The 15,381-nt window shown below is 26.1% G+C and overlaps 1 protein-coding gene across 1 annotated transcript; it reads left to right on the top strand.

The window, feature by feature from the left end:
* Positions 1–2,652: 2,652 nt before the first annotated feature.
* LOC136076935 (uncharacterized) lies at positions 2,653–14,448 on the top strand. Its single transcript, XM_065790873.1, has 2 exons — positions 2,653–2,862; positions 13,091–14,448. Exon 2 carries the CDS (start codon positions 13,099–13,101, stop codon positions 14,365–14,367), a length of 1,269 nt encoding a protein of 422 aa, XP_065646945.1. The 5' UTR covers positions 2,653–2,862; positions 13,091–13,098; the 3' UTR covers positions 14,368–14,448.
* The last annotated feature ends 933 nt before the right edge of the window (positions 14,449–15,381 follow it).

Raw genomic sequence — 15,381 nt, 5'->3', positions numbered from 1 at the left:
CAGGATCTATAGACAGTTTATTAAAAAAAAAGCTTTCGGGGTAAGTTGACTAATTTTTCACGGGGTAAGTTGGCTCATAGCATTTACTATGGAAAAAAAAAAAATATTTTTATAAATTTATTATTATTTTTTTAATTTTTAACAATATTGAAAAAATTTAATCTTACAAAAAAATTAAAAAAAAATTTTTTTTAGTTTTTTTTCACGGATAAAAAGTGGGCTACTGTTTGGCTTTTATACGGACTAATATTTGGTACCAGCTTAAAGTAATATTAAATTTTAGGATAAAATTGTTGCAAAAATTAATAGTAAAAAAATTTCTATTAATTTTGCACTTAATAGTGCATTTTTTATTTTTTTTTTATTATTTTTTTTTTATTATTTATTTATTTTGCCGTTGATAAATATTACAAAAAAGAAATTACAATAAAAGAAAAATCCTGGCCGGAGCAAGAAGAAGACAGGTTGTCTTATCACCGAGCCCCGTCACACAAAAATTTACATGCACAATAAATGATAAAAGACAAAAAGACAGTATAAATACAAAAACAAAAACAAATCAAATACTTCAGCAATAAAATAATTTGTTGCTAACAATCTTCCAGCAGTATAATTTTAAAAATAAAAAAGTAAAAACGACAGAAAATCATGAAAGTTATAAAAACACAAAAAAAAATGCGTTGTTTAATTAAAAACAAAAAGCAATATATGTAAACATAAGTATTTGGGCTGATTATTTAATATCATCAAAAATATGAACGAAAAAGACAATTTTATTTTCGTTATCTTTTATACTAATGTATTGGCACAATGAATTATTTTTTCATATCTTGGATTTTTATCTGGCCCACCATCAACTGTTATAATCATGACTGGTTTGCTAACTCCATCTTTAGTAAATAAGCTGCAGTCACCTTGTGTTCCATATGCATCATCATTGCTGCTTGTTTATTTTCAGATGTCAATCTGACAATTGGCACCCTGGCTTTATCATCCTGCGAGTGAAACGTCACTTCTTTTGGACCCAAGACTGTCGCAAGTTCTTCAAGAGCAGTAATGAATGGTTTGGCAGATTTGTGTCTGCATGATATTTATGCTCTGAATTTTGTGCTTTTATTAAGGTGAACGTGTAAAAAAACTAATTTAAATTTTTTATTTTTATTTATTTTTATATTTATTTACTCCGTTAAACAATAAACGTTAGCCACTTGTGAAGTCGTTGCATATCATTTTTCTTGAAAATTTTCGTATTATATATAAATATCTCCAAGTTTGCAATTTTAACAAATTTTAACAGTGATAAAAAATTTTATTTTAACAGTGACAAAAAATTTAATTTAAAATGTTATTTGTCATGTCAAACTGTAGAAAACCACCCCCTCCTTCATGTAATATTTGGTGATACTTTCAACACCCCTCCTCCTTAACACTGTCACATATTATTTGAACAGCCCCATATAATGTGCTAATTGAACTTTGATTTTATGCAACAGATAAAAATAGACTTGTCTAATTTTAAAATAATTAGTTTTGTAATTAGAAACTCTGCCATCACGTGATTGTATCGTGACAGAGTTTCGGTTTTATAACTAATGTGGTTTTTAAAATATTGTTTAAACAGATATAACTTTAAATGTACCTTAAAAATGTTTGGATGGTTTAGCGTGAATTCAACGTTTCATACTTTGTTATAAAAATACATAAAACAAAAATGTATCATCCAAACGACTAGTTTTTCTTAAGTGTTTACATAAATTAGTTTAAAGTACTTCTATTTAACTTTTAATTGGCTATTACTTGCAAACTAATTTGATAATTATTATGTTGAAACGTTCTATTCAATAACATTGATTTCTTTCAATATTTTAGGGGAAGGTTTAGACGAAAGAATTTTAAATTTAGTAACGAAAGCAAAACCACATTAACTTAAATTAATTAGTTAGCAAGTGCAAAGAACCTGTATTGTTAATACACGCGATAGTATAATCTTGGAAGCCGTAAAGTTTTTATTAAATTTTTTTGTTTAAAAACATTTTCACAAACTTTTTTTTATAATAAAATAGATCAATAACACATAATTCCTATCTATCTAAATAACAATTATATATATTTAATTTGTGCGAATTACAAGATTTAGTTATAATTCCTTACATTTTTCAAATAGTTAAATATTCAGCAGAGATTTTTTTAATATATAAATAATATAAGCAAATAAAAAAGTTTTTATATAGATATTTTATCTTCTGAAAAAGTTTAAAAAATATTAGCATTAACTCTACCAACTGAGTTAAAATAACTTAAAAATGTGCTTTAAAAGTTTTGTTTGCAAACTCTATTGATGAGGATATTAAAAGTGAAAGTTCAAATTTGAAGCTAAACCACGATAATACACTCTTTATTAAGAAAACAACATTTATAAAACTTAAAACCATAAATACATCCAAAATATTATTCAAATAATTGAATATGTGTTTTACTTTTTATAAAAAAATTATTTTTCAAAATTTCCTTTAAAGTTTATATACTAACGTAAAAAATTTTATTTAATTTTTATATTGCATTTTTAAAAATTTCACGTCTGACTTATAAAATGATTGACAGCGTATAGGAAAAGTATTATCAAATAGTTGAGCTTTACATGCCTTTTTTTCTATCTTTCAACTGTCTTGACTCGACCAATAGCATTGTCTTCCGTTATCAGCGGGCTTGTTCAATGGCTTTAAATGTGAAATCGAGCGTAGCTTATTTTTTTTATAAAACTTGAGCTCTTAAAAGTCATAAGGAAAACTTCATCTTAAAAAATACGTCTTAATTTAAAAGCATACTGTGTTTCTTCTGTAGAGAAAGATCGCGCTTAGCAAGGTAAACCTAAGAAATTGTATGCTATTAGTTTTTATACATCTTATATATAATTATATTATGTATAAGATATATATATATACATATATATATATACATATATATATATATATATATATATATATATATATATACATATATATATATATATATATATATATATATTATATATATATATATATATATATATATATATATATATATATATATATATATATATACATATATATATCACATTATCTGCATTAAAGGAGAAAGCTTTATTTTTATCTCGCAATTAATAAAAGCAGGTATTACGAATTTTTTTGTCAACGTCGGTTGTTACCGCGTAAACTATAATTTGGAATTAGAGATGTGTATATAATTTATATTTTTTTGAATTTTTATATAACTTTAAATTGCTAAATGTTACCACCACAAATACGTGAAATATAGATGAATCTAAATCAAATGACAATCGTTTTGTTAATATCAACAAAACTTTCAAAAAGATGATTTTGAGATGATTTTCAAAATCTTAAATATTTTCAAAAAGAAGAAAAAATCTACCTTTAAACAGGGATCAAGATGAAAATCAAGATAATGATGAAAATCAAGATAATGATCAAAAGATGATCAAGACTAATTCAACTAGTTTTTTCTTTTTGAGATCCAAAAAATAAGAGAAAAAAAGTGTATTAAATTGTAAAGTACATTATTAAAATCACATTTACATTTACATTTACATTTGCATTACAATTACATAATAAAAGTACATTAATAAAAAAGTACATTAATAAAGTTACCTAGCTGAGAACCCATCGTCAATAGGTTCTTAAAAAGTTTACATTTTAGTCAGTTTAGAAAAAGTGAAGGTCTTGTTAATTAATTTTATAAATTTATCTAAAAAATTATGTCTATAAAATCTCAAAAACATCTGCGCAAGTCCTTATTTTTTAATGTTAATGAACAGCTAAACTTTATTAAATTCAATGCTTGTGCAAATTCAGATTATTAGTTATTATTTTTTAAACCAAGTTAATGTGTTTGTATAGTTGCTTGTCAACGAAGGCTGGTTTTAAAATTTAAATATCAAAACTATAATTGACAAATCAAAATTATAAATAACTGATTGAGACTAAAAATGACTCTCGGTGAGAATCAAGACAAGTAAATTAATCTCGTTGCTGTGAGTCGCGACCAAGTATGTGCACTTAAATTATTTTTTAAATATACTACTTAAAAAAGATTTTATTTAATTTTGCATTTTCTCGACACGTTATCAATTGTGCACAAGATTCAAGTTTTTACTTTATTCTCCAAGCGAAGTTGGTTATAACCACAAACTGTATGTTATAACCAACTTTTATAACTATACTAAATCTGTTGCAGTGGCGTCGACGGGATTTTTTTCATGCTTTAGATATAAAACTTTCGTAAAATATGCAAACTCCAAATTTAAGTACGTTTATGCTTATGTCAAATGAAAACATTAAAAAAAAACTTTCGACGGTTGGAGCCTTGAAACAAATATACCCTATAAAGTTCCCTTATTTCAAACGGGAGGGCAAACGAGTTATTAAATTTTAAGTTATTTTTACTTAATTACCCTGAATTTTATTTACAGTTTTTCAATTTAACCTTTTAATTTTCATATATATATATATATATATATATATATATATATATATATTATATATATATATATATATATATATATATATTCCAAACTTTAAACCCTCGATAATAAAATCCTTTGCATTAAATATAATTTAACAAACTTAACTGATATCTTTGATTCGGTTAATCTTCGATTAAATTTTATTTATTAAAATTGTCGAAGGTTGCTAAAAGAAAGTTGACAAGTATAACTATAACAGAAAAATACATAACACTAAAGGAACTCGGCAAAGGAAATTCATCTGTATCTATATCAAAGAAATACGGCATTCCAAAGCAAACTGGATGGTCGAAAGCAAAAAAAACAATATATTCAGAAGTCGAAAAAAATTAAACTGCCTCGAAAAGAATGAGGATGCGAGTTACCTTAAATGAAGATTTGAAAAGAGCATGTTATATGTGGCTTTTAAACACTCGACACCAAAACATTCCTGTGTCATTCTGTGTGGATAAGTCTCGAAATCTCGGTAAGTCGGACATTTTAAAAAAGTCCAACATAATGAGAGCCTCTCTTAATTTGGACATTCGCTAAGTCGGATAATATACATATACCCCTTTTAGAGCCCAAGTCCTATATATATATATATATATAGTTGTTCTATATATATATATATATATAGTTGTTCTATATATATATATATATATATATATATATATATATATATATATATATATATATATATATATATATATATATATATATATATATATATATACATATATATATATATATATATATATATGTATATATATATATGTATATATGTATATATATATATATATATATATATATGTATATATATATATATATGTATATATATATATATATATATATATATATGTATATATATATATATGTATATATATGTATATATATATATATATATATATATATATATATATATATATATATATACATAGAACAACTGAGTACATATAGTTGAGAAAGTGTTTCCAGGAGTGAATAACGAAAACTTAATAAAACTATTAAGATACAAAATGTCATAAAGTTGCATAAATTATTTCACAAGCTTCTTTCAATCAGATGAAGGATTCTTAAAGAAACAGTCTTCACAATGCCAATTCTAGATTATACTTGTTGAATGAAATAATGAACCACAACGTTAAAAATATTTAAATAAAGCTGATGTTTATGGATTTCATGAAAAAAAATGCATTTCCAGATTCATTGCGATTTTGCTATCGTCAATTGTTTTGCCAAAAATTCTGTTTCATACCCATAGGTCGATATTTTAGTTGGGTTATGTTTCATTAGTCAAAACTTTAGTAGAAGCTAAAGCAACAACTTTAAGGTAGCGGTGATTTCCCGTGGTTGTTTCGCAATTAATTTTATAGCGGCAGTCGAAGCTGACCATTTGGTATCCGATAGCTTATAAAGTTTTTATCAAGAGAGACTACAGCTAAAGATTAAAAAAGTTCTAACACTTGTCCACGTTGAAATTCACAAGACAGTCGTGCGACCATTATACTGTCGATGTCCGCTTTTGGTTTTTTATATTCAGAGGAAATTTGACATTGATGACTCCTATGATCTTTCCATCATCGACGTATAATTTTGTATGACAATAAATCCAGTCTAATAAGTCATTGACTTACACAAACAGCAGTTATGCAAGAACTGATCCTTTAGGAACGCTACTAACGCTACTAATCAGCTTTTTTCAATCAAACGTTTACTTTACAATAACTATTCATCGTTGTTTAAAAAGCTTGCCAACCAGTGATCCGGTTTAATAGCTGGCCTCAAATGACATAGACTGCATGTCCACAGTAAACGCTTTCGTTAAAATATTGTGGAGTTCAATCGGATTTATAAGGCAGCTTTTTTATGTACATATCATGATAATGTACAAAACATGTTGAAACTTTAAAAATGGATTGTGTACAGTGTTTCATAATCCTATCTTTGATAATTTTCATTTAATTTGAACCAAAGATCTGGGACAACCCTAATTTAAAAGAAACGTCTCAAAATACATGCAAAAAGTAATGCAAAACTTTTTGCGTTGTTTTAGATGTTGCCGTAATTTTTGAAAAAACGCAGGTGTTGCAGTTTTTGAAGTTGAAGCTTAAAAAAATATTGATCTGAGCTTATGACTCAACCGAATGCATTTCAGCTGAAATCAGGCTATAAACACAAAAGTTTTTTTGACGCAAGGAAAGCGCTCATTTATCTCCCAGCTTTTCTTGTTAAAGTTGGGGTGTAAAAAGAAAAGAATAAAAGTGATTGCTGTGTAATACATCCATCGTCCTATCAGCAACAACGGTTAAGTGTCCTACTTGGCAGAGCCATTATCTATCCAACTAGGGCATGCGATATTTAAGTCAAAAATTGAAATTTTTTTTTTTTTTTTTTTTTTTTTTTGTCCTTTTATCTTTACAATATTGTGATTCTATCTATATAACTGATACAAATTTACAATTTTTATAAAATATATGATGGTAAGAGAAAAAATAAAATCTCACAACTTTATAGAATACAAAGAATATAACTGCAGGGTATCATTATTATTAAAAGAACGCGGGAAACTTGCAGAAGACCAGATGGTCTTGTCATCAAGAAACCGCTTGTACTAGTAATATTTTTTGTATTTTTGTTTTTACATGTTTCTAGTTTCACAAAATATAATGGTAGTTCATTTTATATTGGATTCACATATAATAAAATGTAAGATAAAAAATAATTGATAAATGCTAGATTTTGCACACATAAATATATGATTAGGCATAAATAAAATAATTTTTGATTTATATATTTTTTATATTAATATTTGTTATTGAAGTTTTTTGGGATTTTCGCTTCAACGTTAATTTTGGCTCTAGTTTCAGTATTAGTTTAGTGTAAGTTCATATAATTGTTTATATTTAAAACGAATTTTTTTAGTAAGATTTTCAAACAATTTTGGTTATCTAATTTTGTAATTATGGCATTTCTGGATATCAGTTTATTATAGAGATAGGGACCGCGATATGAAATTGTGAAACGCGATAGTTTTGTTTTTCTAAACGGTATATTAAAGTTTCCTACTTCTCGAGTGTCATATCTATTTCTATTGCTTTTAAAGAAATCATTTGAGAAATGTGATGGGACAAGCCCGAGTTTATATTTCAGCATAAACAATAAGTTTTGATAAATGTTTATTCTATAGACGTTTAGTGCATTAAGGAGTTTTAACAAAGGTTCAGCATGAGTGAATTTGTCTTTTTTATAGACAATTCTAACGGCATGTTTTTGACGTCGATAAAGTGATTTCAAATTGGATTTATTGGTACTTGCCCATGCTATATTACCATATGTATAATAGGTCTGTATAAATGAGAAATAAAGACGTTTTAGATTTTCTTGGGATAACATTGGTCTAGCTTTGTATAGCACGCCAATGTTTTTGGTTATTTTTGTATTTAAATAGTCAATGTGTGCTTTCCATGAAATATTTTCGTCAATTAGTAAACCTAGAAATTTTGTTATTGAGGTTCTTTCAATATTTTTGTTTTCTATTTTTAGCAATGGTAATATATTAGGTATTTTTTTTCTTTTTTGGTTGGGATGGAATAAAATGTAATTGGTTTTTTCTGTGTTTAAAGATAATTTATTAGATTTTAGCTAGATATTAAGTTTTTCAAGTTCGATATTCGTTGTTTCAAAGAGTTCTTCGATAGACTGAGATGAATAAAATAAATTAGTATCATCTGCAAACATTATTACATCAAGTTTGTTTAAGACTTTTGGAAGATCGTTAATGTATATTAAGAACAATAAGGGAGCTAGAATGGAACCTTGGGGAACGCCACATTTAATCTTAAGCAATTTTGAACAGATATTTTCATCAGTATTAACACATTGCTGTCTGTTTAGCAAAAAATTTTTAAACCAGAGTAATGCAACATTTTTTACGCCATATTTTTCCAATTTTTTTAGCAGGATAGCATGATCAACAGTATCGAATGCTTTCGATAAATCTATAAAGATTCCTAAAATAAATTCTTTATTAACAAATGAGTAGTTGAACAAACATTAACAAATGAGTAGTTTTTCAAGACCTTGTGTTGAGATTTTAAAACAATTTAACATTTTATTTATTTGGTTGGTCCCTACCTGCCAAAGAAACAAAATGATTAATTTGAAACTCTAATTCATCGGTAATATAAATAAAGCAAGTTAATTGCTATGCCATTCACCAAATTAATTTGTTTTATACCTTAGCAACAAAAACGATTATTCGTAATTAAAATTATATCATGTGATATGAGGATGAAAAGCCAATTTAATTTAACTTAGAGTTGGTTAATAAACTGTAAATTTATTTTTTACAAAACTAGCTAATTTTTACCCGATAATATTAATCCTATATAGACACTCAAAGGTACAATATATTTTTATTGTATACACAACAAAAAAAGTAAAAATAGTAGAAATTTTAATATTTGGGTACTTATAAAACTCTTTTTTGTCTTATGGCATTCAATTATCTTGGCGGCCGGTACATGTAACTACATTTTGCCCCTTCCTCTAGCATTTATTTTATGTAATATATAAAAACACCTAACCGCATAAAATGAGGATATTACAAAACGTTACATGATCATAACTTTTAAAGACTCCGATCACTTTTTTTGCAAAGTGATTACATTTAATTTTAGCATAAACATACCTAAGATTTAATTTTATCTAAAAATTACCTTAAAACCCAAAAAATGCCACGACAGACTGAAATGAAAATCTTAACGATTAAAATTTGCCTCCAATGTAATCTATTAAACTTAGTCAGCTTGATGCAATCACTTTTCTAATCTTAAATTTATAACTTATTTATAAAAAAGTTATATTTATAATATATATATATATATATATATATATATATATATATATATATATATATATATATATATATATATATATATATATATATATATATATATATATATATATATATATATATATATATATTAGTAGTAGAAAATCACTTAACAAAAATTTTTTCCATTTAACACTGTGTTTCATCAACAAAGATTCATCAGAAAATCTTTGTTGAAATTTTCTGATGAATCTTTGTTGATGAAACACAGTGTTAAATGGAAAAAATTTTTGTTAAGTGATTTTCTACTAATAATATAATTGCTCTGTTCTTTTAAGAACATTGAGCACTCTATTGTGTAGAATACTTTTTAAAGTTGTTTAAATATATATATATATATATATATATATATATATATATATATATATATATATATATATATATATATATATATATATATATATATATATATATACAGTGGCGTGCAAAAGTTTCCAACCAGTGACATTTTGTACTCTGATTTATTTTAAAAAATGACTAATGGTTTATAATCGCTATAAGATGTTAGTATAAATTTTTGGAAACAAAATAATATAGTAAAAGAATATGATTCATATTTGTGAAAGTCTTTGTTGTTGTAATTGTTATATTTACACATGCAAAAGTTTCCGGCCACATAATATACATTAAAGGAGAAGGATGTTTAAAAGCGAACTTACAAACAATAACACGTTAAATATTTACATTTAGTTCATTGAAGGTTGTGAAAGTACAAACATGGCTTGGCGCACACAAATCCCAATTCATGAGGGAGTCATAAAATTTTCCAAAAAAAAGGAAAGTCTTTTCGTGAAATCGCTTCATTATTATCGGTTGGTAAATCAACCGTAAACAACATTATTGTAAAATACCGTTGTGTGTATGGTTTAAAAGATCGTCCGCCAAGAAAAACATCTAAAAAATTAGATCGTCTCATTAGAACGCACTCAACGTAGTTAAAACGAATTAGTAAAAGTTTAATTGAAATTAAAAACAAAATCTCATCTTTAAAAATCTTTAATAAATAACTTTTTAAATGAAATGAAATAAATGTAAATTTATTTTTGTTTAAAACAAATTCTTCTGCTTGTATTTTAAAAAAATTTATTAGAGATTTTTTTTTTTTACTAAGACAAAATAAAAGACTCTTATAAAGTCTCTTTTTGAACTTCTTGAGGTTTTTGCTTGGTCGGTTTGCTTCAAATTGTTTTAAATAAAATTTAAAAACGTCCTTTATTTGGACAGATCAAAAGAGCTAGAACTTTTTCAAAGTGTTTAAGTCAATAAATTTTCTAAAAACATTGTTTTTTTTTTCACTCAAAGTTATAAAGTTCTCCACTTAATAAGTAAAAGAAAAAATTGTATGCTAGTAGTAATAGTTCTTTTCTTCTTTTTCCTAGAGGAAAATTCTATTGTATAAATGTCTTTGCAATAGTTAAAATAATTCCAGTACCGACCAAAGTCTTCACTTAAAAGTCTTTACATTAAAGAACTTCAGATTTTAACGGTCTTGAATTTAAAGCTAAAGTTAGGATTCCATAATATACCGCAATTATAACAAAATCTTGTTTGGCATATTACATTTTAAATAAATTTTAAAAGATTACTTGCAGGTCACAGTAGATTTTTGGTGTTTTTCTCTTTAAACAATCTAATCGTTTATCTTACAGACCAGATATATAGCAGAAGTATCTTGATTGTTTAAACTAATAACCCACTGACGGCAATTTCTTAAAAAGCACCTTAACTACTATGAGCAAGTTTACTGCGGATGTCATGAAAACTTCTGCCGATATTGCACGCGAGCTAAGGGATGAAAACCTAGCTAATGTTAGTCGTAGTACTGTGATTCGAAGACACAGATATATATATATATATATATATATATATATATATATATATATATATATATATATATATATATATATATATATATATATATATATATATATTTCACTTAAAGAAAATATAAATATAGCAACAGATTTTTTTTATAAAGATAAAATTGGCTAAAAATATTTTTTTAATACTATATATTAAATACCATATATCATCTGGTTCTCATTTTTTATTTAACGGAAAATATTATGATCAATCAAATAATGATGCAATGGGTTCTCCTTTAGTACTAATTTTAGTAATTATGTTTATTGGGTTCTATGAGAAAACACGGGCTAACAATTGTTTATCATTTATACCGACTTTTTTTATAAACGGTTTGTTATTATTGCTACTTTTAATTCAGAGTTTGTAGCTCAGAAGTTTTTTAAAAATCTCAATTAGCAACGTAAAAGCTTAAAAACTCTAAAAATAGAACAAAATAATCAAATCTTATTTTAAGATGTTCTTACTAAAAAGTATAATTCACTCTCTACATCAGTTTATCAAAACAAGAAAAGCACTACTCTTTTGAAAAAAATTTTTATAGTTTTGTTTCCTTTGGTTATAAAATTGGTCTTATATGTTGTTTGATTGATCGCACGTAAAAAACATTTAATTACTTTGCATGGCTTGATAAAGACCTATAAAATCTTTAGTTTTAAAAACTAAATTTCCGCCCAGTTTTTGAAATCGAAATCAAATTTTATGTTGTTACAAAAATAAATTCAACTTTAATAAATATTATTGATAATCTTAACCAAAGCCGTGGTTGTGCTACCCTATACACAGAACATGTGATGTTCTAACTAAAGCCGTGGCTACCCCACACACAGAACATGCGACTTCTTCGTCAAGAAAAATACCTAAAAATTTTGTTACTAAGTCTCTTATTATTTTTAATTAATCAATAAAAATTTGCGGCATATTTGTTGGTGAGGAAGGTTTTTTGGAGAGTGAATAAAAGAAAATCCATTTTGTTTTGTTTATGTTTAGGGTCAATTTGTTACATTTGAACCAATTTGATATTAACCAATTTTATAAGTATTTATAGTCGAATAGAGTTAGTAAATATCATTATTTGAAAGGAACAAATTGGTATCATCTGCAAACACGATACTTAAAAGATTTGAGGCTTCATAAAAGTCATTTTTATGTCAGAACTATGTGGAACACCACAATATATTTGCAGGAGCGGGTTTTGTCACTGTCACACGCCACAATATTTTTATATTCGGATATTTCTAACAAATATTTTTTATATATATTATCATAATAGACAAAATGCTTCTAATTCGATAAATAGCTTTGAAACCATTGTAAAACTGTGCTATTTATTCCGTAATGTTTAAGTTTATGGAGCAAAATATCGTGATCTACAGTATCAAACGTTTTAGATAGATTAATAAAAATTTTCTTGTGCTGGCTTTAATGCTAGTTATATTAGAGAAAGCTCCAGACAAAAATAAATGAGCTTCTTACACGTGATAAACAATTTTATGTTTTAAACACTTAAATTCATCCATTAATTGTAAAAATCTAACTTATTACGATTGTTTCAAGATTTTAAATGCCACAAGTAAAAGTAAGTTTAAAACAAAAGAAGCACTTCATATAAATAGATTTATAGTTAGTTTTAATCCTTCTTTAAATAAACAAACCATCTTACTATATTATTAATTTGTCTAGTTAGCTTTATTATTATTGTTTTTATTATATATAATTAGATTACAATATAAAACAATTATCTCGTATTATATTTATGACTTCATTCTTTTTTCATTAAATAGAAACGTGGTTTTTTGTTTTATATCAAACATTTATAATTCTTTTTTTAGATTTATTAATGGATGAACCACGATGCAATTCTCCTGCACAATATTATGATTATAAAAACGAGTCTGAAACACCTGCGTACTACAATAACCTTCAAATTGATGATGGAAAATGGACAAGAGAACAGACACAAGTGTTAATTGAAACATGGAAAAAGCAAAAGTCAATTTTGCTTAATGCAGCATCGAGTTCTGCCGAACATTTCAAGGTCTGGAAAATGATTGCGATTGAAGTTAACAAATATCAACCACCAAAAACTTTGCAGCAGTGCAAAAAAAAGTTTCGTAATATTCGCTATATATGTAAAACTGCTATCACAAACAACAGCGATAGCGGTAATAAAAAACATTTCCCTTTGTTTTATACCGATTTTGTTGAAATAATTAGCGAAAGTGAACGGGTAAAAGAATATCAAAAAAGATATACCCCTCCGTTAGATAATGGTGCAGATAATGCTTCAGATACTTCTTCGGAGTACCATAATAACGAAGACAAGTTTTACTCAACCGAGACAAATATAAATACAAAACATTTTATTGGCGAACAGTGTTCTAACAAAACTGAAGCAGAAAATAATGATTCTCTTCCTTCTTTTGTTGATATTAATTCACACAACAAGTCTTCTTGTAGGATAAAAACTTCACCTTGCAGAGCAAACACATCAAATTATTTAGATAAGAATAAAAATAATGATGATAACATTGTTGAGTATAATAACGTCGAAGGGTTTAATAGAAAACATAAAACGGATGTTAGCATAATGGGAAAGAACTATTTATCGCACAAAAGACATAAAAACTCTGACGACATTTTTGATAGTGAAAGTACATCGCTTAAAACTAATTTAAGAAAAGAAAACTTGCATCAGGCAAATTTTGATGAGGAACCTTATTTTAAAAAAAAAATTTTATCAACTAGCTTTCTACCAGTTGAAAAGCAAAATGCAACTTTTTCAGTAAAAAGTCCTGTTCCAAACAGCACAATACGTGAAAATACAAAAGAGTTATTTTCTAATGGGTACTTAAAGAACTATGGAAATACTAGTATCTTTACATCGTCGCAACCGCAACCCCGCAATTTGTTTAATATTGACGAAAGGTTTCTTGAACTGCAAGAAAAGCAAATGCAAGTGTTTAGCAATATGCTTGAGCGACACGAACAATTTTTGCTACAGCTTCTTCAGCAGCAAAGAGAGGCTGCTACCGAAGCTCAGACTCGAGATCGCGAATTTATGTTAAATTTGGTTGAAATGTTTGTAAGCAAAAAAAAAACTAATTAATAAATTTCTAACTATAACTATCAAAAAATAATTAACAAAAATGAAAAAAATAGATAAATAAAAATATAATTAATAACAATAGTTTTTTGTTTTTTTTTGATACGACTAATCTCAATATTATTTAAATTTTTTTATAAAATTTAAACTACAAAATTTACGTTACGCATCACAAATGTAGGCCCGGTGGAAACATTGTTTCAGATAAAACTTCAAACTTAATTATGTTCATACCTATGTCAAATAAAAATGTTTTGCAAAAAATTGCGTTAATTGAAACTTGGCAACAAAAATATCCAAAAATTTTTACCTCGCATCTACCCCGGGTAAAAAATATTTCATTAATTCATTGCGAGGACAATGACTATGTTTTGTTGTTGTTATTTTATCTTATACTAAATTTAAATTCATCGACAGATTTCATCTTATAATCTTTTAGTTCTTAAAAATAAAAACCATGTAAAATTTCCACCCTTCCTAGATTAACAATAATCATCAGTTCACCAGTTCTGATTAGTTTAAAAAAAAAGGAACTGAACCAAAAAAAAAAGCCGAACCAATAAGAAAAGCTGAACCAATAAGAAAAGCTGAACCAATAAGAAAAGCTGAACCTAAGTATAGAATTTATAAATTTGATCGTCAACACTGAAGGAGGAAACGTAAGCAAAGAAAATAACTTGATTTATGCATTGATTAGGCCCACTAACTAGTCCAACCTTATTAACAAAACAATTTGAAAACAGGAACCGTTTAATATTATCGGATATAATAAAGTAAACAAATGTGATTGAAGAAATTCATTTGATATGGATCAAATTAATTAAGTAGAAAAATTATTTTTAATTGATAATGACATTGACATAAATCGAGAACTATAAATGTAGATATGAATACCAAAAGTATTGATAATGAATAAAGTTCTGAACGGTGTACAATATAGAAATGTCGCTAGTCTACACAGTAAAAAAAGTTTTTCATAAATTTCGGTCTTTAAGCACAATTTTACTACAATTGCAT

The sequence above is a fragment of the Hydra vulgaris genome, chromosome 02 (assembly GCF_038396675.1).
Source record: "Hydra vulgaris chromosome 02, alternate assembly HydraT2T_AEP".
Taxonomy (NCBI): Eukaryota; Metazoa; Cnidaria; class Hydrozoa; order Anthoathecata; family Hydridae; genus Hydra; species Hydra vulgaris.
This window is presented reverse-complemented; position numbering and strand designations above follow the sequence as displayed.